This window comes from Manacus vitellinus, unplaced genomic scaffold (genome assembly GCF_001715985.3).
Source record: "Manacus vitellinus isolate BGI_N305 unplaced genomic scaffold, ASM171598v3 scaffold_26_pilon, whole genome shotgun sequence".
NCBI lineage: Eukaryota > Metazoa > Chordata > Aves > Passeriformes > Pipridae > Manacus > Manacus vitellinus.
This window is the reverse complement of record NW_021939960.1, coordinates 11,956,782-11,982,825: the sequence shown is the minus strand read 5'-3', so window position 1 is coordinate 11,982,825 and position 26,044 is coordinate 11,956,782. Positions and strand designations below refer to the sequence as shown.

At 50.5% G+C, this 26,044-nt stretch overlaps 2 protein-coding genes across 2 annotated transcripts in view; both read right to left on the bottom strand.

Annotated features, from left to right (window-relative positions):
* Positions 1 to 67: 67 nt before the first annotated feature.
* SGK2 (serum/glucocorticoid regulated kinase 2) lies at positions 68 to 18,951 on the bottom strand. Its single transcript, XM_029960348.1, is given in 16 exon segments — positions 68 to 1,517; positions 1,733 to 1,822; positions 2,205 to 2,360; positions 2,634 to 2,729; positions 3,930 to 4,016; positions 4,586 to 4,622; positions 5,161 to 5,273; positions 6,086 to 6,217; positions 6,534 to 6,617; positions 7,198 to 7,255; positions 7,838 to 7,887; positions 8,384 to 8,461; positions 9,689 to 9,758; positions 15,101 to 15,151; positions 15,153 to 15,231; positions 18,731 to 18,951. Coding segments are annotated over 16 exon segments (1,428 nt in total). The 5' UTR covers positions 18,822 to 18,951; the 3' UTR covers positions 68 to 1,361.
* Positions 18,952 to 22,870: 3,919 nt separating this feature from the next.
* Positions 22,871 to 26,044, bottom strand: part of SLC32A1 (solute carrier family 32 member 1) — an 18,314-nt gene continuing 15,140 nt past the window's right edge. Inside the window, exons 4-5 of the mRNA XM_008920137.3 lie at positions 25,886 to 26,040; positions 22,871 to 25,029 (exon numbers count right to left, since the gene is read on the bottom strand). Coding sequence (XP_008918385.3) covers positions 23,842 to 25,029; positions 25,886 to 26,040 — 1,343 coding nt within the window. The 3' untranslated portion in view covers positions 22,871 to 23,841. The remainder of the gene's footprint in view (positions 25,030 to 25,885; positions 26,041 to 26,044) is intronic.

Below are 26,044 nucleotides of genomic sequence, written 5' to 3'. Positions count from 1 at the left end.
CACACAGCATAGACCAACCACCCTCCCACCCTGCTCCCTCCCCCCTCACACCTCCAGGACAGCCACATGGACGCACATCAGTGTTTGCACTTTAATATAAACCGTGTCATATTCCCAATGACTTCAGCATACATAAGATAAAGTCCAATTAAAAAAAAAAATGTTCCAACACAAGCTTCCCCATAGCATGAGCACCACGCAACTTGCAGAAAGTCCCTTGTTTATCCCTGGGTTACAGTGGAAGCTCTAAGATCCCCCTCTTTTCCCCACAGCAACAAAATAAAACAGTTTTAAAAAGAAAAAGTGGGAAGCGACATTCAATGAATACACCAGCATTTAAATTAAGGCAGAATAAATAACTGTTCTACATCAGTGATGGGTGTTTTCAGATGAGTACTGGAGCCTGGAGCAGCAGTGCTAGCCACCCTTTGCTGTGCATATCCTGTACTCCGCGTGCTCCTCACAGTTGTGTTGGTGTGTCATGGGCAAGTCAAGCACATGCTGTGAAAGACACCCCCCACCCCAAGCAGGGTTTAGCCATAGAGTTATTTTTCCAAGCAATTCAGCCTCTTCCCCACCCCTTTGATCTGGGATATTCCTCCCACACATTGGCTCCTCCATAACAACCTCCTTAGTGCTTCAGCAGCATCCTAATTCACCTAGAGAGATGATCCACTCACCTTGGGGAGAGACTGGCTGGCATCAAAGGCCCCAGTGCAGTTCAGGATTCACAGACCTGCAGCTGCCTTTGGAGCAACAATTGGTGAACAGTTTTCCCTCAGCCCAGCTCAGCCCAGGATGAGTGGCTTAAGTGACACAGTCAGTCTACTTAAAGGAAGGAAGCCAATATTCATGGTTGTGTGAAGAATTCCCTTCTCAATTGAGTAGGTGGGGAAAGCAGTTGGACAGAGCTGGGCACAGCTCCCCAACAAAAACAAAAAAGAAAAACAAAGGGGAAAAAGGTGGCCAGTTACAGGGACATGGCTGTTGATGTGAATGATGGCACATACCTCAACCATAAATACAACCACAGGGTGAATACAATTCTGCCAAGTAGTACAAGACACTCAGGGGGAAAGCCATAATCAGTGTCCCACTTTCTCTGCCAGGGAAACAGTCCTGGCAGGGAAATATTTGGGGGAAATCCACCAAACAGCAAAAGTTGAGCTCTGTTCCATCCCAGTTAGTGTGTTAGTCCCAATTTCCTTAAGCCATGAGCAAAGGACAAAATCCTCTCAAAAAACCAACAGAAAACAAACAAACAAACAAACAAAAAACCCAAAAACCCAGTCAAAACAAACAAAAAAAAAACCATAAAACCTATTCATTTAAAATCTGGCTTCTCAAAGCCTTTGTAAAACTTAGATGTCCTCTTCAGTTGGTGCATAAGAAAATCCTAAAAATGCATCTGAGGCACTGGAGCTGCTGGCTGCTAGGTCAGGTGTGTGGGTGATGGAGGCAGAGATTGCTTCTTGGGTGAACTCTGGATCAAAGTGTCGCAGATCAGCTGGACCAGCCTAAGCCAAGGAGCAGAGACACACTGTCATTTTGAGTGAACAGAACCCAGCCCCTTGTGTTCAGACAGTCCAACACAGCTGCTCTTCCAGAAGAAGAACAGCACTGCATTTACAGTTCCTAGTCCACACCTCAGAACCCTCAGTGTCAGCATAAGGCATCTACAGAGGGTCCCTTTTGTACTCCTATATATAAAAAAACAGAAACACCCACTTACCACATTGGGGTTGAATGGAGGGGTAATCCTCTTGTGGTACAAATCATCCCAGTTTATTGGGCTGAAGAATACATGGTTCTTTATCTCAAGCTGCATAGAAAGCAGGGGGAAATGTTAGACTTCTGCCAACCCTCCTTTTCCAGCACCTGCCAGCTGGTCTCACAGCATTAAAGAGTGGAAGCAAGACTTGGAGCTACCACATACCCATGCCCACAAATCCTTAATACATGAGGGTCACAGTCCAGTAATCCCTTGAAGGGAAATGACCCATCACACATTGGCATCCCTAGCTTGCCACCACACCTTTCCCTCTGGAAATCCAAGACAACCTCATATGCCCCTTTTAGGAGGCTGGAGGGACACACTGAGTGGAAAGCTTTATCCAAGGCAGTGGCATTATCATAAAAGAAAGGCTCAGAATAGAAAGCTTTCCCATCTATTCTCCCTCCTGATCATAGTGGAGGCCACCTACAAAGTCTGTTTTGGCACCCAGCCTCCTCTTCTGCTCCTTGTGGAGGAGTCCCTGGAGGATGTCACAAGCTGCTACCGTCTTGGTTCCTTGGATCTGGAGTGGCTTGTGCAGAATGTTGTCATACATCTGAGACACATCCCGGCTGTAAAAAGGAGGCTGATTTGAAAGAGAGGAGAAGCAGCCGGGTAAAACATGAGCTACCATAAGGAACCAATAATTGCAGATCAAAAATGACACCTGCTGTGAGTAGACGAGGGAGACCTGACACATCTCTGCTCAAAAGTACAATGGTATGATTAAACCAGGTCATCTAATTCAGGATTTAGTCATCTATCAGGTACCATGTGAACACCAGACCAACCTCACACCACAGCTTTTGAAAATAAGTTCTCTACCATGGAAAGTAAAAGAGACCATTTCTAAACTTACCAGTCCGAACAGCATTTCATAGAGGACAGCTCCTAGACACCACCAGTCTACTGTCCTGTCATAGGGCTGCTTCTTTAGCACCTCAGGAGCCAGGTACTGGGAAGTCAGAAGCAAACATTAGAGTCAAGCTATAAAGAAGGGCTTTGCCCTTGTAAGTCACAAATCTGGCTGCAGCTCAAGCTGAGCAAATGCATTAGGAAGCACACAGGTGCAGCCCCCAGTGTTCTTCCAGGCTACTGAAGGTTTTCTTGCTATAGAGGACTTGTACAAGGATTTGCCACCCATCACAATTCAACCAGCAAACCTGTCCCGCACTGACACATCACATCCCTAAGAGGCTCATGTGGTTTTGAAAAAGCTGCTGTTTTCAGTCCCAACAAGACTGTCCAAAACAGCAAAACTACCAATAACCACCACCAAGGGGCAACAGGCAAGAATTTGAGCAGTCTGCAGAATAAACAGCCTCCCACAGAATTATCTCTATGTACTATCAGGTTCTGTCTAGAACAGGAAGACACCAACACACATGAAAACTAGAAAACAAAGCTCAAACATTCCTGCTTGGTTCATGCTGTGCTATTGCATAAGAGGCAATTTCCTGCCCACTTCTGCTGAGCTTGAAAACTGGAAGGTGTGCTGTTCGCAAACCCTCCTTCAAGTTGTCTAGGAAGAGCAGCAGGACAGGTGTATTACCTAGGCTGAAGTGCTACCAAAATCCTCAGCTCAGTAAGAAGAAGGAAAAAAGCCTCCAAGAAGCCAAACTGGAAACAGGTTTTCACAAAACCTGATTGGGGGACATTGGAGAAAAGACATTTTTTCCCTTCTGAGCAATGTTCACATTCCAGAGAGGAGTCTGGTCCTCTCCTCTGCACAGGGCATTTTGCAACTCATGCATAGCAAGTACACATAGGAGAGCACAGCAAGGTCGGGTGCATGTCAGCAGCAGCAGGCTCCCTGTTTTGCAGCTCCAGGGTATTGGAGCAGGTAAACAGCCTGCTCACAGGCTCCCAGGGTCAAGGTTGCCTCCACAGATACCCGAAACAGCTGCAGTTTCACAAGTCTGGCCATTTCCGAGTGCAGGGATCCCTGCCCTTGATAGCACAGCAATGTCAGAGTTTAGCTGTTACAGATAAAACCATCTCTGATGAGTAGGGAAGGCCTTACTTGAACTCCAGTTTCAGGTCAACAACCTCAAAGAGCCCAAGGCGGTCTAATTTAGAGTCCATATTTTGAGATGCTACATAAGCCCAAGACTCAGAGCAGCAAGTCACAGCAAAGCCCCAGCATATGCTCTACCTCAGGAGTGCCACAAAAAGTAGAAGTTGTCTCCTCTTGCTCCATTCCTTCTTTGCACAGTCCGAAGTCTGTCAATACTATGTGTCCCTAAAGAAGAGAGAAGTTTCAGCCTGGCTCACTCTTCCTAGAGAGGAGACAGGGTTTCCAAGTATTTGCCTTCACATTGCATCTCACGGGGTTTTTAGTTCCCCACTGCTCATCTCTCTCCGCTCCCTCCCCTATGGACATCCTATAGCACAAGTACAGGAGCCTATAGAAAAAGTACAGTCTGGATTTTTTTTTTGTTTTATTTGTCTACAACTGGATAACTATGAAGAGATCCAGCACTTCTGTACTTTGCTGCTGCTTTATCCCAGAGATTGTTTAATAGTGCTCACCACCAGAGTAGCAGCAGGGACCTGTTCTTCACGTCCCTGATCCCTGCCCAGAAGTCAGGTCCCAGCTTTTGGGAATGAGCCCAGCCCCACAGTGTGTGCAGTTCTGCAGAGGGCAGGGTCAATCCCCCTTGCAGGATCTGCACAGAAGTGCAGTGGGGCAGACATACAAAATCCATGCCATGATGTGAGTTATAGCCCAGCTTGCAGAACCACAGCCCTCTGTTTATAGTCCTGATGCTTTTAAAGACAGAACAAAAGTAGCCCAAGCTGTGAATATACCTGGCAATCCAGGAGAATGTTCTCAGGTTTTAAGTCTCTGCAAGACAAAAGGTGCTGTTTGAGCAGATTTGGCCAGATACTTAGAAAACATGAATCTGAAACAGCATCAGCTAAGAACAGGAGCTAACAAAGCTTCCCAGTCCAGACCTTCTTGAAGTGCATCAACATACACACATGTTGATTCCCATCAACATACACACATGCAAACGTTGAAAGGCTGCTGTCATACAGGATCAGGTGTTAGCCTGCATTTCTGTGCATAAATTGTTATGGAGCAATGATTTCTCTCTTATTGAGCCAGGGGTTTTTATATTTTTACACTTAAACACTCTTTCTCCTTCCCACTATCAGTCTGAGAGTATTTATTGCCCACCAGGTCCTGTGCAGACAGGATCTCTCTTGAAAGTGTAAGTGCCAGCAGCACTTAGTCAGTCTTGTCTGGGGTAGGAAATTCTTCAGCTGTTTCAGTCCTGAATATATTGCAGGGCCCCAGTGAAGCCCTTTCCCCAACACTGACGCAACCTTGCTGGGCACACTTGGTGGCCCTGCCCTCCCCAGCAGGACACGTGTCTTACCTGTAAATGATGTTTAAGGAATGCAAGTACCCAATTGCACTGGCAACTTCTGCAGCATAGAACCGGGCCCGGGGTTCACGGAAACAGCGCTCCCTTTGCAAGTGGAAGAAGAGCTACAGCCAGATGAGAGGGTTGGTCATTTTTCTAAATAACTGAAGGCTATCTGGAGCAAGGCTGAAAGCCAGCTACCCAAGTGAAAACGTCTTTGCAGCAAGTAGCACACAAATAACACCAAATGAGCCCAAACCAAGCCCCTTTAAGCAGCCCAAACACCTTCCTATAAATTGCTCCCTTTGTTCTACTCTTCATTCCCCAAAATAAATAATTAATTCTCTGAAAAACATCTTCTGCTGATCTAGTTAAGCTCCTAGCTTAGTACAGCTCACGTACTACTGGTAGCCTAGCCACAAGAAGTGATACATGCCTAGATCTGAACACAAGATCCCCAACATAAACTCTATTTGGGCAATAAATCCATGTTACCAATATCTCCCAGCCAGTTTCAGATAGTACAGAAAGACAGCTGGAAGAAAGTGAGCTTCTACAGCACAGAAAAATTCTATAAAAGTGTGCTGACATCACCCAAGCACACTTGGGTGACAGATCCAGAGCTGGCCCACAGGTGGGTTTTGCCTACAGCTCACTAGCATCAGTATTTCCTGTATTCTCCATAGGATTTTAAAACACCCCTAACACATACTTTTCTCAGCATCCTTGCTTTAGGAATCATCTGGCTCAGGTCCTAGTCAGCAAGATCTTCACTCAGTTTACAGATGAGGTAATGCCAGGTGTTCCTGGCTGCTCCTTTCTGGCGGTCAAAGCAGCATTATACCTTAACATGATTTTCTTCTGACAAGAAACAGTTTTAGGCAATAAAGCAGCGTGTTTAAGAAGGACCAAAAAGGAAGCCTCTAAGTGCACTCACCTCTCCTCCATTTACATAGTCAAGTACAAAGTAAAGCTTCTCCGAGGTCTGGAAGGAGTAATGGAGTCCCACAAGGAAGGGGTGCTTGACATTTTTCAGCAACACATTGCGTTCCGCCATGATGTGATTTTGCTATCAAGAAGCAGACAAGGCATTAGGGTTTCAGGCAAGGGTCCAGCCCAGCCTGTCATAGGGGCTCACTGCTGTTTTCAAAATGGGTGGAGGTTGCGAGCCAAAGAGAGTCATTTCTAGCCCCAGAAAGGGAATCACTCCCTGCTATCTGACCCATTTAATCTCTGTTCTTCATGTTCCCATAGCACAGAGAAATCCATGTCTAACATGCAAATTGCCTACATAAATGACAGCCACCAGGTACCCCAATTGCATTACCAGGGTAGCTCATACACTGACCACTATTTGCAGAAATAGCCAAGGAAAGCAAACGTACCTCCTTTTTCTTGAGGATGGTTTTCTTATGCAAGACTTTCACTGCATAAAAAGTCCCATCACACTTGCGTTTGGCCAGGAGAACCTGCAACACAAGGTCCTGGTTATGGGTTTCAGCCTCACCTTCTGCCTTTTGGTTAGTGTTTCCTCATTAGCTCAATAGTCTTGTGCATCATTATACTACTCCAGAGGGTCAGGTACAAAGTTTTAAAGACAGTTCCAGACCTGTGAATTCTCATCACTTTCTCATTGCCAGAAAAAAAGCATGCAACAACTCCACATACATCACTTAGACACTCAAAAGAAAACAGTTTGGAGCATTTGGGGAGACAGTTCCATTTAAAGGGGATCCAGGCTGTCTCCCAGGTTCAGGTTTGTCTGGAGTTCTTTTGCTGCCTGAAGAAGTCTGAAGCTCATTTTGAATCAAGCACTGCTCCTTATCATCAGCACCCTGAGCATAAAGCACCTCACACTTCAGTCCTTAAAGAGATGGCAGAACAGCTCCAGAGTAAGAATAGACTATGAAAACCCTATCTCAGGGCTTACCTAATCTCAGCCATACTCAGGCTAAACACCTCATGAGACATGCAAAGGACACAGCTAGAAACTCTTTTAGCAAGATATTTGCTTTCCACGCTACAGCCCACCTGTAAAAACCCACTTACTTTTCCAAAGCTTCCTTTGCCAATAACCTTCAGAAAGTCAAAGTCTGTTGGCTTGGCACTGTTAGACAAGAATGAAATAAGTTAATGTTTCTGGGAGAGAAACAGGCAACAGCAACACTACCAGCAAAGCAGAGTTCCTGCTTGGAAAGATGAGTGTGAAAGGGATTAAAGGGCACTGGATGGGTGACCCTTGCTCCCAGCCACCTCGGGATTCACACTGTGTATGTCAGTGGACCCAGCACAGCATGAGCAATCCCTCAGCAACCCACATGCTGAACACAGCAGCAGGTGAAAGCACCTGTCAAGAACAAGTGACACCTTTAGAGGGGACACTTTTTCTAGAGAAAGATAGTCAGGGAGCCAGCAGTTACAAAGAAGATCTTCCCTCACTGTCTCTCAAGAGAGATGGGACAAAGGGCTGCAGATATGGACAGGAGAGGATGATTATGATAACAAGGACCAGCTACAGCTTAATGTCTTGAAAGCTGGTGCACTGGTAACACACATGGTGTTAAAGGCCAAGTAATGTAGTCGTTAGGACTTTTGCAGGCACCACACACGTGAGAAACAGAGACCATCTGCATTCCCCTGCCAGACCTCTTCACACTCCACACCCTACCTGGCTTTGCAGGGAGCTTACTTGGGGTTAGCAGAAGGTCCAAGGTTGATGTTGTCAGTTGGTGTTGAAGGCTAGAGAAGACAACAATAATGTTAGTCACAAGGACCGTGCTGCAGGCTGTGCTTTCCCTTCCTCAATACAGCATCCCCTCACACTGAGCAGTTGATAAACACCCATCAGCAAGAGACACAGTGCTCGTTTTGGCAAACTTTTAACTAAGGCCACTTTAGGTGGCCTTATACACATCCAGCTCCGTGGAACTACCTCCTCCCTCTTCCCAATGACAAGGAGTACAGACACACATGCTCTTCCTCCTCCCCAGGAATCTTCCCCTCCCCAGACTCTGGGAGCATTATGTCTTGTCCAAAAGGCTCTTCTTTTGTCTTTTGACTTTTCTCTTGTCCTCTCTGCTCTTCTTTTTTTCCACCCAGCATCACCCACAAGGACAGAGCAGCAGTAAGACTTCCAGCAGGCTAACACAGGCTCTCCTGCTTGTTTCTCATCTAAAGACACCAGCCCCTTTTGTCCCAGAAGTGAGGATTTGCTGGTTCAGAGCCCTGATCTCACCTGGGTGCTTTTGTCTGGGCTCCGGGAACGATCCATTAAAAAAGCAACTCGTTCAGCACTTGGAAAAAGAAGAGCAAGCTAGTGTTCAAAACAAAATCCAAGAGAGAAACATCTTCACATCATTAACTTGCCAGGGAGCAGCACAGACCCTGGTATGTGTACCTCTCCATCATAGGAGGGCTCAGCTGAGTTCCCCAGCTACTCCCTTGGTAGCACTGCTACCCCCCAAGGGATGGGGGTGTACACACTCCAGGGGAGGCAGTGAACACTGGGGGGCAGATTAGGGAAAAAAGGTTCATGGATGCACAAGCATATAAATACCACGGTTAGCCCTTGACTTGAAATAGCAGAAACCGGTCAGAACACCAACATGTGAGGACCAGCACAGCCCAGCAGGGCCAGCTGAAGTCACAGCCCTCCTAGCCGTGGCCAGACCCCTCTTGAGGCAGGTGCAGCCCCCACCCCACTGCACAGTGATGCTGCAGCACCCAGTCCTGCAACCCAGTGAGTGCCCCCACAGGGCAGCCAGGAGAGTCCAGCTGGGTCCAACCACCACATGCCATCAGGATGGCACCTGTCAGAGGCCATTCCCCCTAGGCCAGGTCAGACAGGGCAGCTCGGGGCTATTGACTCTGCAGGGAAGAGGAGCTCAACATGGCAGCCAGGGCTGGCTCAGTGAGCACAGGACTTATCTACCTAGTGCAACTACTGCTGGGGTTGGAAAACCTGGACTCAAACACTTGGTGGTTCAGATCTGCCCTGATCAGGCATCACTGGGGATGGGTGAGTCCCCCCACCCTAGGGATTCCCCCCCTTTGGTTTAGAGGATTCCCCCATACTCCTTTCGAAAGCCAGAATTAAGGAGATAACAAACAAAACAAGCAGCTCTGTTCCCTTCTCCCCTGCCCCAGAGAGCTGACTCCCACTCAGCCCCACCAAGCCCTCATACACTGCAGGGAAGCTCTGAAGGCTCTCATCCCCACAGCCACCCACTGTCCTACCACTCCCAAAGAGGGGGCCCAAAGAACCCACCAGCCTCCTCACATCTCACCTGTGGGCGTTCCCTCTCTGTGCCCCCACATACCAGCAGGCACAGACCGCCAATCATCCCCAAGGCCCCCTCCTGCGCAGCCAGGCTACCCATGGCAGGAGATGCCAGGCAGCAGTGGATGCTGGCGGCTGTCCCTGAGCACTGCCCATATCTGCACGGTGCCAGCCAGCTCCATTCACCACTCAGCCAGCGCAGGGGTTATCGGGCTGAGCTGTTAAAGGGCTCTCATCCCACTGAGAGCATTTTATACTCACTACACGCAGAGCCTGGAGCCGGAGGCCTTGATGGTTTGCCCTATCCTCTCCCGGCCGTGCTTGATGAGTTCTGTGAGGAAAGTTGGAGCACCGAAGCCGATTAGCTGGCAGTGTGATCACAAGTGCACAGAGGCACATTTGTTCTTCACTGACCTTGCTCTTCTCTCCACAGCCGCCCTCCTCCCCCTTCCACTCACATACCAAAATAACCAGGAAATTATAGGAACCAGGACATCTTCCCTCCCGGCCCCACCAGGAGCCCTCAATAGCTCACAGGACAGGGATAAGTGCCACAAAATAGACACCGCCTCCCACAGCACAGGGGACTCAGGCTAGAGCACCACTGTCAAGCCCTCCTGAGCCACTCCTGGGTCCCCGGGGCGGGGGGAACAAGGAGAGTTCCCACAAGAACGATGTTGTACTGGGATACGTCACATACTTGGCACATCCACTGTCCCTTTCATTCAGGACTCTACAAGTAATTAGGGACATGAATGAAACCTTTCAGAGCCCTGCAGGAGGTAAGCCAGCACACACACATCACAGTGAGTGACCTGCCCAAGGACACGTAGCCAGTGCCAGAAGCAGGGATTCCCACCACGGAGCATCCCTGCTCCTCAGCCGTGTGGGTGGTTGCCACCACTCATTATCTTCATCACCTCTCCCTTCACAGAGAGGCAGTCCCAAGCCTGCTCCCTGCTGCACAGGCTGAGCCAGAGAGAAGCCCAACAAGTGCAACCTGTACAGAGGATTTCCTTGTTTTGCTTAGTTCTGTCACTGGAGGGAAAGGAAGACTCAAAATATTCACAGAAACATACACTACCCTGTCCCTCTAAAAAGAAGGGGGTTTATAGACTCAGGTAAGTTGTCATCTTGGAATAGCTCCTCAACAGACCGAGGAATCAGCAGCATCAACCACAGAGACTCTTCCCCTGGGCAAAGAGTTTGTAGGACAAGTTTTGAGGCAAACACAAGCCCATTGCAGAACCCTTCCTGCATGGATCATTGGGTCTGCTAGGCAGAGGGACCTGTGTGCTACCGAGAGCCACTGAACTGACCCCAAAAGCAGGTCTGGGATCTGGGTGCAGCTCTGATAAGGAGCCAAGAAACTAAGCTGTGGGTTTAGAGTTTCCAAATGGATAAGAAAGGAAAAGCAGGAACTTAAAGCAAAACCCACAAATCATGCAGTGAGAGAGTTTACAACACCAGGCTGGTCTGAGCCCCTGACCTTGTCTGTACTTTGTCCTGCAGCAGATACAAGAGCCTGTCTCAGCTGGCATCCACAAGCAGGGACAAGATGCAGGCAGCACCCAGACAGATCAAGGCCCATTTCCTCCCACTGGGCATAGTCCTTCTTTCCCTGACAGTCTGACTCTCCTCCGACTTACCGAGGTCTGCTGAAGGTCATCAAACACCTGCCTCAGGGTGCATCTCTCCCAGAGTCTGCGAGCCAGCCTGGTCAGATATCATGGCCACAGCAGAGGGACATCAGCACTGCTGTGTTTGGAGCAGGCAACACTCACTCAAGGCTCAGGACCAGGGAGAAGGTTGGCACAGAGAATGGCCGGGGTACACAGATGTGTGTGGACAAGCCTCAAGCTGCACTGGCAGCAATAGGTAGAGGAGTGAAGGCTCCCATCGCCTGCTCAGGAGCCTCTTACCAGAGCAACCCAACCTATAACCTCACTCCCCCTCCACGCATCGCTGCCATTCATCAGATAATACAGCCCGTTTCCTCCTAATCTGAGCCCCCACAAACTTGGGTTTGGATCCAGGGTCAGCTTGCTGCCACTGTTCCTACCCTAGACTCCAGGGAAAATACTGACTCAGACACAGATGGAGATGTCGCAGCTTGGGTATCTTGGAGACCACACAGCCAAGCCACAGAAAAAAAAAAAAAAAAAAAAAAATCAATCTGCCTTGGAGGTACTTATTACCAGTACAAGTTTCTGACTTGCTCCAAGGGGCTTGGACAAGCCAATTCTATCAAGATCTCCACAGCCTGCAAGTAGGCAAGAACCTCTTCCAGCCTGGCAGCCTGTGCATGCTTCCTTCCATCAGCCCTGTTCTGCTCCACTTCTTCTTTGCTGGAAATAAAGCCACTCAACAAGTCCCTGCTGACCAAGGGCAGCATTTTCCAACAAAGCGTGTTCATTAAATGGACTTACTCTGAGACTAGAGCCTGTGCACTGAAGTACCATGCACATTTTTAGTTTATGTATATCCCCATCCCATATCACTCTCTATTCAGAGAGTTCAGAGCCACCTTTCCCAACCGAGGTTCACCTTCAATGCCAGGTTAGTTTGTGGTCTAAATCTCTGAAGCAGTCAAGTAGGCTTTTCCTGGTCACTAGTAAACCCTACTCCCCTTAAAGCACAAAGAATTCCTGAGCGCGCACACACACTGAACAACAGAACCAGAAATAGGTCACAAAAATACACTGGAATCTTTGGTTATACATGCCTGGCTGCATCCCTCCTTGTGCCTGCTGGTGCAGCAGGAATGCTCCAGGCATAGCCAGGGCCACAGAGAGCATCAGCAAGCAAGTCCAGGAGTTCCCCCAATACGATGTGACTATTCCACACCAGGAACACAAACTCCTGCACCCCACTCTCCCCTCCTCAAAGACCCCCAACTCCTGGCCAGAGCAATCCCCCAGGCAGCAGGAACCCACTCACACAACACAGAGCTGCTACTTACAAGTTGGAGCAGTTACTGCAGCTATGTCTCCCCCCACCACACATCCCTCAGCAACATACGTTTTCTTCCCAGCACGGCACGAGCAGCTCCCTCTCCCTCGCACAGTTCTGGCAGTGGTGACCCACATTCCCATGCTAGCCCAGCATTATTTGCTACAAACACATTACTAATGCAATGCGTACCTTGTACAGAGAGGCAACCTCACAGATTCGTCATCTGTGAGCTGCCTCCCACCCTCCTCCCGGATGGCACTGCTCTCGGCAGCCTTCCCTACCTAACCCAGATTGCAAACCCCTCCAAGCAAGTCCCTCATCCCCTCTCGCTCTGGGAAGGGCTGGCTGCCAGCACGGAGAGGCAAGGAGGTGTGGCAAGCTGTCACTGGGACAGCAGGTGATGTTTTGGAGGAAGCATAGAGTTTGGAGAGTCACCTAAGGCAGGCCACAGCTTCCACCCAACACAGGGGCTGCTTGCAGCTAAAGGGGGGAGATGCCCCAGTTTCATCTCAGAGAAGGAGCACAGAAGGGCGATTCCTGCAAACACATGCTTTTACTGGGGAGAAAAAAAGGCTCAAGTTTTCCCCTGCCACAGATTTAAGAGATAGCTGCAAGCCACCATTTTACTCCACTTTCATTCCCATTGAGACACTATAGTTGTACACAGCAAGTCCAGGAGCAGGTTAGGAAAGACCTGAAAGCACTTTTCTGCACTCAAGGAAGCTCTCAGGCATCCTCTGTAAAGCTCCTGGGTTGCCCAATTTTCTCTTACAGATCCTCTTCCCTACACCCCAGGGACACTGCAAACCAGTGCAGGAACCCAGCCAAGCAGCCCTGGCTCTGGGCAAGCTAGAGCCCACTGACAAACAACTCTCCAGATTTCTGAGGAAAACTACATGCAAAATTTAAAGAAAACAGCAGGTGGCTAAAGCTTGCAGCACTTTGCAAAAAATAATCCTGTGAAAATAAAAAAAAAAGCATCAAACATACCTGGGAGCACATCTACCAGTGGAGGCCGAGTCCTGAAGCATGCAAAGCAGTTCACAACCAGTGAGTGCTGAGACCCCTCATTTCCCATACTTCCCATCTTTGTATCAGCCCACCCAGATTGCCCTGGCAGACCAGGAGCCCAAGGCTCTTTCTTAAAACCCAGATGGGAATAGGCTTTTTTCCTGCAGCAGTCCATTTAGCCCCTGAACACAGTCACCCTCAGATCCTCAGTATGGCCATACCACTACTGCTGCTTCCCAGCAGCCCTTTAAAGCAAGCAGGAAAAGCTGACCAGCTGCAAAAGATGAAGAGATACCTGCCAGCTATACCCAAGGAGTGAGAATTTAGGTGGGAGGGATAGTTTTGGATGGGGAGGGAGAGGTGCAGGTGCTGAGCAGGAGTAAATTACGTCCTGGCAGGCAGGACGTATTCTGAATAATTTTTTACGTGTTAGTAAGCTTGACATCTGTCCACTGTCCTGTAGCTTGGAGGAAGGTCAAAACTGTCATTTGACTCAGGTCAAACCCAGAAGATGCTGCTCCTTCCAGTGTCCTGTGTGGCTGCAGCCAGGGCAGCAAGGATGGTATTAACTGCAAACATAAACACCTGAGGAGGGGAAGCATGGTGATTTGAGACAGCAGAGACTAAGCAAAAGGAGATCTGGAAGAAGGGCTGTCTTCTCTCTCTTCATTAAAAATAAAGCAGTCGCTTTTTGCTTCCATTGTAGTTTCCTGTAAAATCTCCCTGTAGAAAAGTGGCCTATAGAGCGAGTTCAGTGGTGGGTGCAAGGAGGTAAAGGCAGGGGTGTGGGCAGAATTCCCTGAGGGAAGCAGAAGGGCTGGCCACCATGGGACAGATCCCTCATGCCAGACTACAGCTACTAGGAAGAAATCATCTGGAATAGGTTATGTGCTTGTTGCCATGTGTAATGAGGGAGGGGAAGCATCATGTTGCTTGAAATATTGTTCTCTCTCAGGTTGAAGCCTGATTTTTTTGCTTAGCCAACACCCTCAAGCTATCAGCATTGTCAGCTTTCAAGAGTATCTCCTAATATGTTTTTCTTTTCTCCGGTTTTGCCTCCACTTGAAGTGAAATGGTCAAGTTTGAGAATACTTTCATCAGCTAACTTACATTTTCTAGTCAGTGTCTTCTGCTTTTGTTTCTTTCATGAAAATCTTGGTGTCATCAAGAAAATCTACTTGATTTTCTTTTCCATAGAAAAAGCATCTTTAATTAAAAACTCGTTTTCTATGCAAAGAAGAGGAAGCGGAAGAATCCTCTAAGGAAAAGGTTTTACAGCTAAAATGCATAAAATGCCTAATCTGGTGACAGATACTGGCAGGCAAAGTGATGTTGGGTTGGTTTTGTCCATCCTACCTGTGCTGTTTGTGAGGGTCACTGACCCTCAAGGGCTGTGCATGCACTGGGTGTCACTCAGAGCCAGGCATGTGATGCAAAGCTGCCTCCATTGCACACAAACACCTCCTGGATTCCTTGCATGTCCCATGGGAGCTGGGCTTCACACAGTCTTTGCTGGACAGGGTGAGCCCTGGCAAAGGGCTGTGACATGAGCCCAAGTGGAGTCCACCAGGAAGATGTACAACAGGGCTGTGCCCTCTGCCAGCTGCTCCGCAGCACAACGCTAGTAGGAGACCTCCATGGGGAAGCCTTCTCCATGCCCTATCCGTCCCCAGGGCTTAGTGACACCGTACCAGCCAGAAGCATTACCCTTTGTCTTGCCCAGAGCAGTGGAGGAGGGCTCCATCCAGGCCACAAACAAGCCAGCTGGAACAGGGGCAGAAGCTCAGCTTCCAGCACAGGGTGTCCTCGGGAAGCAGAGCACGCAGATGTTTCTCCTCCTGCAAATGTGAAGGGCACAGGAGTAAGAGCAGAAACAAGCCCTGAGGTGCAGCACTGGCTGCTCACCAGCTCTGGGACACTGGGACAGCTCCCTGACACTTGTCTGGCCAGCATCCACCCGCCAGTCAGTCTGGTGGAGATCACCAAGGGTGCTCTGCCACTGCTTCAGTGGCAAATTGCTTTGGGACTGGCAGATGGAGAGCAGTGGAAGAGAGCTAGGTGGTACTGGTTGGCTGTTTGGCTTCTTTACAACAGAAGAAATTTACACTAAAACTGTTAAATTCACACATTTCTGCTCTTAGGAAAGGATTTTGGGTTTTGATGAGGAGTTAAGACCAAATTAATTCTCCCTGTACCCAGCGTGACTGCCCTGACACCGGTGGTTCCCTGTCACAGCAGAAGACATTCTCTGGAAGCACAGGGACACGGGGCCAACCAGGAAATCCCCAGTGTAGTGCAGGTCCCTACCTGGGAATTCAACATCAGATGCCACCAGATTCCCGGAGAAGCTGCAAAGGGCTTTGCCCTGCAGAGTCCTGTGACTTTCCCTGTAGTGGTGTCCTGGGCAAACATTTGTCCCCATGATGGCAGACAGGAGGGGGACAGGTAGATGTGAACAGATTCCAGCCCACCTGGGCAGCCCTCCCCGTGTCTAAGAGATGAAACTTTCCCCCTTTTCCTGCCTTGTGTGCCCACAGCCAGCCACATCCTGCAGCAGCTCTCACCCCTCACCCAACACTGCCCCTTGCCCATGTCAGTGTCATGCTGAAGGAGCTGCTGGATGTGAGAGTGTTTGCAGGTCACACACATCACACAGGCACGTGTCCCTGCAGGTGCTACTGGCATGACCATGCCCCCTTGCAGCAAGACTGGCCTTGGCCCATTCCCCTGCCCAGAACCTGCATGCTCCTAAACAAAATTAAACAATTCTAATGAAACTGGAGATCTGTTGATGTAAGAGCTGGGTTTTGTGAGTGTTGTTGGTCTTCTGTGCCAGGTTGCTCTTTCCCTGCCCTCAGAGAACATGTAGTGCCAGGAAAACCTCTGATGGACCTGAGTTCAGAGGTGAGGAGCAGCTTTCAGGCAATTTAACCCCTTCTATGCACATCTCCTGACAGGGCATGCTTCTCCAAGCCCTGTAAGGGGTCAAGAGCTGCATGGTCCTTCCCTGTCTGAGTTTGGTCCTCCCATTGGGACCATCCCTGGCTGGTGCCACTCACCCTGCCACATTTGCAGCTTCTCCAGGGCAGGACATGTCCAGTGGACAACAGGCCCAGCCCATTGTCTCTACCCACAGAGAAATACCTCCCTCTCTCTCTAACTTTTTATGTGCTATTTTACAGGGAAAGGTAATCCTAATTTCCCTATCTAGTAATATCCATAACCACAATCATAAAAGTATCACTGAAGAGGAACCACACAGTCCTGAGCAATCAGAATTGCAGGGAAGGTTCAGGTAAAACTAATATTTGTCTAGAGTGCACAAAGCAAGTTTCCATGGACCTGCAGTGAAAGGTGACCTAAAATGTTTGGCTACTCAGTTACCTCTGCTGGGTAAGGGCTAGCATAGGATAGCATGGAATGGGATAGGATAGAACAGAGATAGGATGTTCTTTAAAAGCTCAGAGCCTATTTCTTCATTTTAAGGATGATTCATTAAAGACTAAATAGACTATTGGTGACCACTGCAGGTCTTTAAACTATTTCATTCTTTTTCCTGCTCTCTATATTTTTCTTTCAGCTTCAAAAAACCCAGGCTCTGCCTCATGTTTTGCCTTTGATTTTGCTAGCAAATCCCACAAGGGTGCTGGGATGTTTCCCATGTTTTGGAGAAAGGAACCAGGAAGAGACTACTGGGGATCAGGTTTTTATTCCAAAAGACAGCTAAAGTGGGTTTGAGCAACTCTTGCAACATTCTGTCCCTCTGCTTCTACAAATATTAACACATCAGAATATTACTGATCTCTTGTAAAGCCTTTACATCTTCTGAGGAATAAATTCTGGAGTTTATTATTGCCATTAAATTAATTGGCTGGGACTTTTTTGTTCCTAAGTGCCTTTTAAGTGTAGGCACCGTCTCAGTGAATAAATTATATGCAGTTGGAAGCAACCTGACTGTAAGGTTGCTGGCCAGCCTTGTCCCTGGGGAAGGTGCAACTCCTGCTTGTTGCCCTCTCCTCTCCTCCCCAGCAGCACTTCAGGACACATTACAGCTTGTGCTTTAGAGCCTTTCTTAAAAAAAACCCCACAAACCCTCAATTCTGTTTTTTGGGGTGAGCACCTCTTTTCCTCTGCAGCACAGGTCAGTCTGATGCAGGGCACACACTCAGGGCCACCACTCATATCTCAAGCCCTGAATGTGACCAGCCTGGGGGGCCAAGGGCAGAGAGGCAGTTTTCTGGCTTGACTTAGCAGGGCTTAGCAGCTTGGAGACAGCTCGGGGAGCTGCACTGCCCAAAACCAGGCCCCTCTGACACAGCAATGGGTTCATTAGAAAAGCCTGTGGGTGCAGCATTCCTGGGAACACCCCTCTCCCCTCCTCTGCCCCAATCCCATTGCCATTCCTGGGAGTGGCCACCTCCATCTCCTCTCCATAGGACCCATTTTCACCCCTTTTTATCCACATGCAAATTCTGGGAAGCAACTGCTGGAGACTGTCTCCAGCAGAGCTATGTATACTGGATCTGGTGGACAGCCCAGTTCAAGTCAAGCTCATGAGCCCCTCTACAAGAGCAGCAAAGCTGTGCTGAAATCTGCTGAGCCTGTCTCTGTTCCCCTGCTCTGGCATCCAGCAGGAACAGCCCTCCCTGTCCTGCCAGCGGGGGGTTTGGCAATGACCTGTTAGAAGGCTGCTGGACACAGCACCCCTGAGCTTCACCAGGCCCAGCCCCAGAGACTCACACAGCCTGGGACACCACAGCCAAGACAACCTGAAATATCTGGATCAAACCTCACCCTTATAGTGCTGGTTGCAAATGCCTGTGCAGGCCCAAAGCTCCTTTCCCTGTGCAGGTGGCTCAGGGACATGGGGACACACAGTCAGTCACCAGCTACCTCTGCTGATCTGCCAGCTCTTGAAATCACCTTGGTCAGAAACACTCATGGGTGCTCCCCGTGGACCTCACCCAGGTGAGCTGATGTGGGGCTGCATGGACAAGCAGGGTGATAGAAGCTCCTTGCGATGGAAGTTTCCTGGGGGAGGCACAGTTAATGGCAGAAATCTTTTCACCTAGTACAATATTGCAGGAGGAGCAAGGAGGCTGCTTGTCTTCTCTCTGGATTTCTCCACAGCTGGGAAACCACCCCACTGCTGGAAATCAACCCTCCACCACTTCCAGCTGCTGGCCCCAAGCAGCAGCTCTCCCACAAGCCAGCCAGGTTTCCTGGCAGCAAGGGCGAAGTCCTTCACAAAAACTTCTGCTTCTCCCAAAAGAGTTCAGGAACTCATCAGAGGAAGGAAAAGTCTCAGTCATCCCAGAGAAAGCAAATGGGCATTACCTGCAGAGAGCGAGGTGTGGGGAACAGGGCTCCTGGGATCCAGCAGCAGGGCAGACGGGCACTGCCACACTCCCACTGTGGGAAGCAGCATGTACTGCTCTTCTTCCCGTTGTTTTTATTTTGGCAATTCGGCCTGAAGGTCGAAGAAAAAGTCCGAAGGAGTGGCCTGTGGCAAGCAGTAAATGATTACCCTGGACCTCTCTCAAAGGGGACTGAGGCACAGGGAGCTGGGGGAGGAGAGGAAAATCCCTCCTTGGGGGGATTAGAGGGCAGCTCGCTGGCGGGGAAGTGCAAAGGGTCAGAACAAAGTGCTCTGTTTGCTGGAGGCTGTGCCAGGTCACATGCCGGGTCCTAGCAGAGGTAATGAGACATGTATCACCTCCCAAATGCCTGCAAGACCTCCTGGATGTGGATATGATCTGTTGCCAACACACCACCAATCCATGGAACTTGCCAGCCAGGAAGGAGTGGGGTGAGGTGGAGCCTCGTCCTCCAGCAGCACTGCATCCGGGGCAGGCCATCCAGGGCCTTACGTGCTTGGGTTGTGAGGTACAACAGTCCTACAATGCTCCTTCTGCTTCTTGTGTGACCCCCCTCTGGCTCCATGCTCCCCATCCTGGGCCACATGTACACAGGAACAACCACCTGAGCAGCTGACAAGGACTGAGCTCCATGGGCACATCAGAACTGAGGCCAGAGGAGCCCTCTTGGAGCCAGAATCTACTGCCCTCCATTTGCGCCTGCCCCCATTTACTCCCTGGTTCTCTCCTTGTCCCTCTGCAGGGGCAAGGAGAGAACCAGTGGTCACCAACAGTGGTCACCACATCCCTGTGTGGGGGCCCAAATAAGAGTCTGATGGTTGAACATGCTGGTGGAGTCACTGGCAAAGACTCCATCTCCTTACCTACAAGCTTCAAAGATACATAAAATCAGATGGTGGAGAACATCGGTGTCACCATCCAGCATTTTCTGAAAGACTCTGGAATATGTGATATGAAGCATCCAAAATTCACAAGGCCAAGACATCCAGTTGCCACTGCAGCCAATGTCTCTGGCCCCATGTGTGTGGGAAGAAGGCAGAGCCATACCTGCCCCCTGTGAGCTCCAGCACCAGCAGCAGCATGTGGGGAGGAGTGAGCTCAGCCCTCATCTCGCCCCAGCTCCCACCGACAGTTCAGTTTGGGTGGCACGGCGGTGTGGGTGCATGAGGATAACAGAGATTTGGTATTACCCTTATGTCTTAAGGGAACAAGTTCAAACAGAGGTCCCTATTGTATTTGAGGAACCGTAAAGACAGAGAGAAAAATAAATCTGTTCCCTGCTAGTGCAGAGAGGGCCTTTGTTTGTCTGGTTTTCAGAGTGAGAAGGTTTAGAGAATTGCTGCAGCACATGACCAGAAGCTGTGAAGCTGCAGACAAAAGCCATTTGAAACAGAGATCAGACTTCGCCATCGTGCTGGCTTTTCAGAAGATTTCTGCTTTGTCCGAGTTAAACCTGCTGCTGTTTTGGGGGTTATTTTCCTCACTCCACTGCAGCCCCTGCTGTAAGGGCTGTACATGTCCCACAGCGCCCACGCACGCTCCCACTGGCACCAGCACAGCATCAAAATGTCTGCTGCGGCAGGCTGGAGGGGCTGCCCATGTTCCGAGCCCAAGTCACAAGGGTTGCACCAACAGCCACACTGGCTCCAGCCACGGACAAGTTTAGAGGACAAAGCCTCGGCTTATCGCTCGGCTTGCTGAGCGGGCTCGTTTCGCAAGCTCGTCGCACGTCAGCCGGGAGCGCCCGTCGGCACCCGGCAGGAACACAGAGGGAAGCGCTTGAGCAGAGCTGACAGCGAGACAAAGCTCATTGGGGCTCTCTGGGTAATCACTGGCTCCACCACAGATGACAACTGCAACGAGCCAGACGCTGAGATGCTCTGTCATCCCTGGGAGCCGCACAGCCGGCTGCCAGGCATCGCGGGCGAGGCATAAATGCCTCGCTGAGTTCCTCCAGCCAGGGGTATCTCCACTCCCTGGAAGCGGGGCTTGTTGGGGACCGTGTCTAGGAAGGACTCAGGGATTTGAAGTGCCCTTGCAGGGACTGAGGGCACACTCTACTCGCGCTTCCCTGGTCTGCACCCTGAGGCACAGGAGCACGAAGCCCTGACTTTTCCCCCATTGTCACAAAAAGGGCACTAATCTTCTTAACAGCCCCAAATATAGTCAAAGCAGGAGCCATTTCTGTTCACAAGGAGGGAGGGGGGGGGGGGCAGGGAAAGGAAGTTGCTGAATTAGGTTTAAGACCTCTGAAAAGTTAAAGCTTCATAAAACGGTTTCCATCATCATGTGTCCTGAACCAGAGAACATTTGGCCCCTGTAAAACACAAAGACCGTGACAGGTTAGTCTGTGAGCATCCTGTATTCAGACACAAGCAGCTGCCAGCAGGAGAGGAGAGCCAGCTGCCGTGCTGCTGTGGCGTGGCATGGCATGGCATGGTATGGCATGGCAGCCAGCCTGGCTGCGTCCCTTTGCTTCCCCAGTGCGGAACACAGAGAGAAAAAGACCCTCTAACCACTGCGTGCAGAACAAATGCAAACCACAGATGTGCAGAGGAGTGTGTTAATCTGCCAGGGTTCCTCAGCTTTCCACTTACTCCCAGGATCCGATACTCTCAGCCCTGCACAGGGCAGGGAGGTGGGCTGGATCTCCTCCCACGCTGGTCCCTGAGGAGAAAACAGAGCTGGAACAGATACCTCAGGGCAGAAGAAGAAACAGCTGGCACACCTGAAGGGAAGCCCCTCACCCAGCTCCCCAGCCCGACTGGCTCTCCTCATCCCGGGCGGGTGGATGCGGTGGCTCCGGGCCGGGCGCATCCCGTATCCCGGCGGGTGGATGCGTGTGGCTTCGGCCGGCGCGCCGTCGGCGAGGCGCTGCGTTCGCCCGCGTGGGCCGCCGGGCTGGAAGCGGGAGGGGAGCGGGAGGCGGCCGCGGGAGTCGGATCGGGCTGCGATTACCGCGGCGGGGCGGTAATCAGGGGTCACCCGCATCGGGGTGGGGGTAGTGGTGATGAGGATGAAAATGATGAGGACTGGGATGGGGTGAGGATGCAGATGATGGGGATGTGGATGGAGATAAGGTTGAGAATGCAGATAGGACATAGATGGATATCCCCAGGAATGGGCACCGCATGGAGGGAAATGCGGCTAATCCGGGGGGCAGGCGCCCCACTACGATGCCCCCCCCTACTCACCCAGCCACGGCGCCACATGTCCCTGACCCCAGACGGAATAGACTCCACAGCTCCCCTGTTCTTTGCTTTCGGAGGCTGCCCGGGAAACCGCCCGAAATGCGTCTTCCTTCGGGCAGGCAGGGATATCCCACCCTCCTGCCCGCAGCCCCTTTCCCGGCTCGTGCCAACACCCCCCTCCCACCCCCAGTACCGCATTGCGGAGCTGCCCGGGCGGGGGAAATGGGGGAACACCTCAGCCCCTCCCGGCGCTCGGTGTGATTTGAGGGCAATAATAGGAGCTCCACGGGGATCTCAGCTGTGCCTGTGCTACGGGAACGCTGGCGGTGGGTCCCCCCATCCTCATCCTCGCTGTGCAGCGGCAGCGGGCGGACAATTAGTTGTTGTAGCTTTTAAATCGCTGTAAATCGAGGCGTTTTCGATCACAGGTGTGGACTGCGGGGCTAATCCCCCGCTGCGGGAAAAACAGCCCCCGGGGGGGATCAACCCCATGCTCCGCACCCCTGGGCAGGGTTCGGTGAGTTTGGTTCAAGCCAGGGATACCTCCAGCCCTTTATTTCGTTTATTTCTCCCCCTTTGTTTGCGACGGGGTTTTCTTCCCCTTATTCAGAGAAAAACCTCGGGGTACATCTGCAGATTCCATCCATCCCTGGAGTCTGACCACTACAGGGTAAAGCAAAGCTGGGCTGAGGGGTGAAAGCAGCCCCCCCCCCCCCCCAGCTGTAAGTCGACCCTTTCCCGAAATATAAGTGTCCTACCTCTTGCAAACAGCTTAATCCCACTGTCGATAACGACCCGGCGCTGCCCCGACTTTACCCCGAGAATGTGTAGTGCTCCCGATGGGGGAAGGATGAACGTCCCTCTGTCCCTGCCCCGCTCCTCCAAGCCCCCTACGAAACAGGCCAGCCTCATCATCTATGTTTTCTCTTTATTTTTCGATATATTTATGTACCACATTATATGTTAAAGATAGATTTTTTTTTCTGATATACATTTTTCATCTTATTTACCACAATGACACCACACATATATTGGAAACAGCTCCACGGATCTGGTAGATTGCACAGAATGAATTGTGTCATAGTTTTGTTCTGTATCCTGAAACGACGTCAAATCCAACAATATGTATTTTTTTTTTAGCTTTTCATAATTTAGAAATAACGATTGTTAAAATAAAACAAAACAAAAGTCACTGAGAAGTGGACTCCAGGGCTGCGATTTCAACCAGAGGCAACATATTATAGTCGATGGGAAGCTCCATTCCTCGGTAGGGGTTTGGATGGAAGAATTAAGCAGTCCTGACACCTATGTGACAACGGTGTAAACATTGCAGGTAATTGGCATTGCTGGTCGTCAGCTGCTGCTTGGGCTTGTTGGGCTGGTCATACAATCTGGGTCTCATCTACATCCATCTCACCAAGTGTAAAATGAAGGTCCCTGCTCCCAGCACCCACGATGGGTTTGCTTCCGTTTGTGAGCGCAGTGACCCAATCCCATGGGATTGGCACCTGTGTTTCAGCTCCTGAAACACTGAATTGCATATCTGTAAGGAGTATTGAAAACTGCAACTGTTTCCCAACTGGCCATTTGTGGGGAGCCAAGCTTCAGGCAACGAGTGAGGAGATAGGAGTGGGGCACCAGATAATTTCCTTCTAAAAAATCTAAATAACAAAAAAATATATTTAAATCCAAGCTTATTTAAAAAGACATCAGGGTGAGCACTTTCGTCTTATTTCCTTTAATTTGCAGATTCTATGATATAGAATTTTTTGGATGCACATAACGAAAATAATGACTCTTTCCATTAAAGGGATGCAGAATTATTTGGCTATGCAGATGTTCGATGCGATTCTCTTACTGCACCAACTCTGGCCCCTCCTCAGTCTTCAGCATTGGTTCTGAAGGCCTCTATGAGGCCTTCTAAAGAGTGGATGAACCCAGAGACACTGCAGATACCACCTATAACAAAAATGGCAACATCAAAGAAGACATGGTGCCACAAGAGCTTCCTCCACAAGAGTTTGAGATGGAAAAGACTGGGGAGCAGGAAACAGAGCCCTGCACCTGTCAGGCTTCCAGTAAGACCCATCAGGAGGGCAAAATGGGGGACATAGATAGCCATGAGCAGGGTGAAAACTACCAGGGCACACCTGAGGGTGAGTCCCCAGGATTTGAGCCGCCCATCGCCCCCATAGCAGTTGGGGAAGAAAGCCCTGTTTCCATCTTGGAAAAGGGACCGCTCCAGGACTTCCACAGCTGCGAAGAATGGCAAGGGATACGAGAGCAAGGCTTTGGCCACCAAGAAAATGTTGACTACTGCCCTAATGGTAGATGGCAAGTTGTCTGTAATGACCTCCTTGGTCTCATCAGCCCACGTCAGGTAGGCGACCAAGGCAAAGAGTCCCTTAAGGATGCAAGCTGCTATGTGAGTCCAGTTCATCATGCAATGAAACTCCTTGGGGTTCTGCATGTTCCCCTCCAAGGAAGGCAGAAAGATCTGAGAGGTGTAGCTGAAGACAATGATGCCAATAGAGATGGGAAATTTCTTTACATCAATGTAAAACTTGACTTTGTCCCAGGCCCAGTCGCGTGCCCTGGAGAGGCAGTAGGCAATCACCAAGATGTTGATGACAAAGTGGGCTAATGTGCAGAGCAAGCTGAACTTGGAGACTGCCTTGAGGTTCTTCAAGAATGCACAAGGCAGGAGCACTGCCGTGGCAATGATGGACCATGATTTCTGGGAGACGGGCAGGTTGGGGAAGCTGTTGTACATCAGATTCCCACTGACCACCACATAGAGGATGCAGGTCATGACCAGTTCAATGATCTGAGCCACGTTCACAATTCTGCCCCCAAGGGTGGGGAAGCGAGGCGCGCAGCATGCGTTTGCGATGTCCACGTAGGAGTCTCTCACCCTGACTATCTCCCCATCCTCATTCTCTTCGTAAAGACAGGCAATAAGGATTTTCCCAGTGTAGCAGCAAACCACTGCGGCAAAAATTATTAAAAAGAGTCCTAGGTATCCACCATGAAGGATGGCATAGGGCAGGCCCAAAACAAACATCCCCTAGAAAGAGACAAAATGGAAACTGTGTTGCTCAGTGGTGGAGGGGACCAGGCCCACCACGCCTGCAGCCGAGTACATGCAGCTGCATCATCACAGTCACATGTGCTCTCACTGCCTCACTGGCACCACCATCACACCCACGCAGTTGATCACACAAACACGCCACGCAGCCACAGCCACACACAGTGATGCACCACCCTCCCTTGCTGACGTGCTACCCCCACAGTCACACCTGCACATCTGCATGATTTCACATCGCAGCACCAAGAATAGTGAGTGTAGTTTCAGCACCCGGGCTTTGCCCCCAGTCTCTACCTTCTCTGTCGCCAGCCCCTCTCAGTGCACCAAGACCCTCATAGCCGGGGACCTCTGGAGGCACCAGACCAGGCCCACCCTGGTGCAATCCTGCCACCAGCCTGGTCACCCCTCGGGCTCCCTATCCCCCCTCTCCCCCTAGCCCATGTGCTGGGGTAACCTGATGGGGACACCAGCCAGCCCCAGCCCTGTGGGAGCCACAGTGGGATGGGGATGGGGCTCGGGCCCCTCTCTGGCACTGTGCCCTCCTCTGGGATGGGGGGGCCAAAGGAGAGAACCCTGCTGGGGGCTTTTAGTTTCCTTTTATTTTTTAATATTTCTTTGTTTTTCTTTCCTTTCCCCCACCATTTTTATCTCTATCTTTCATCTATTTTTTTCCCCCTTCTATGCCCTTTTCCGCCTTCTTTCCCTTTCTCCTAAAGCAGGTTTGCAATCAGCCCGCAGCAGCCGGCCGGGTGCGGATCGCGGAGCGGGATTGGGATCAGGATAAGGGAGCACTGCCCGGTGCCCAGAGGCGGTGGCGGCGCAGCGGTGGCCGTACCTGGATGGCGTTGGTGACGTTCCATCCCGCCTCCCATGCGGTGATCTTGGGCTTGCCCTGCCCAGAGAGCTCGGAGCAGGCCTCCTTGGAGGCGGAGGGCGGCAGGGGCCCGGTGCCGTCCCGCTGGTAGTGGATGTCCCCCTCCAGGGGCGTCTCTGC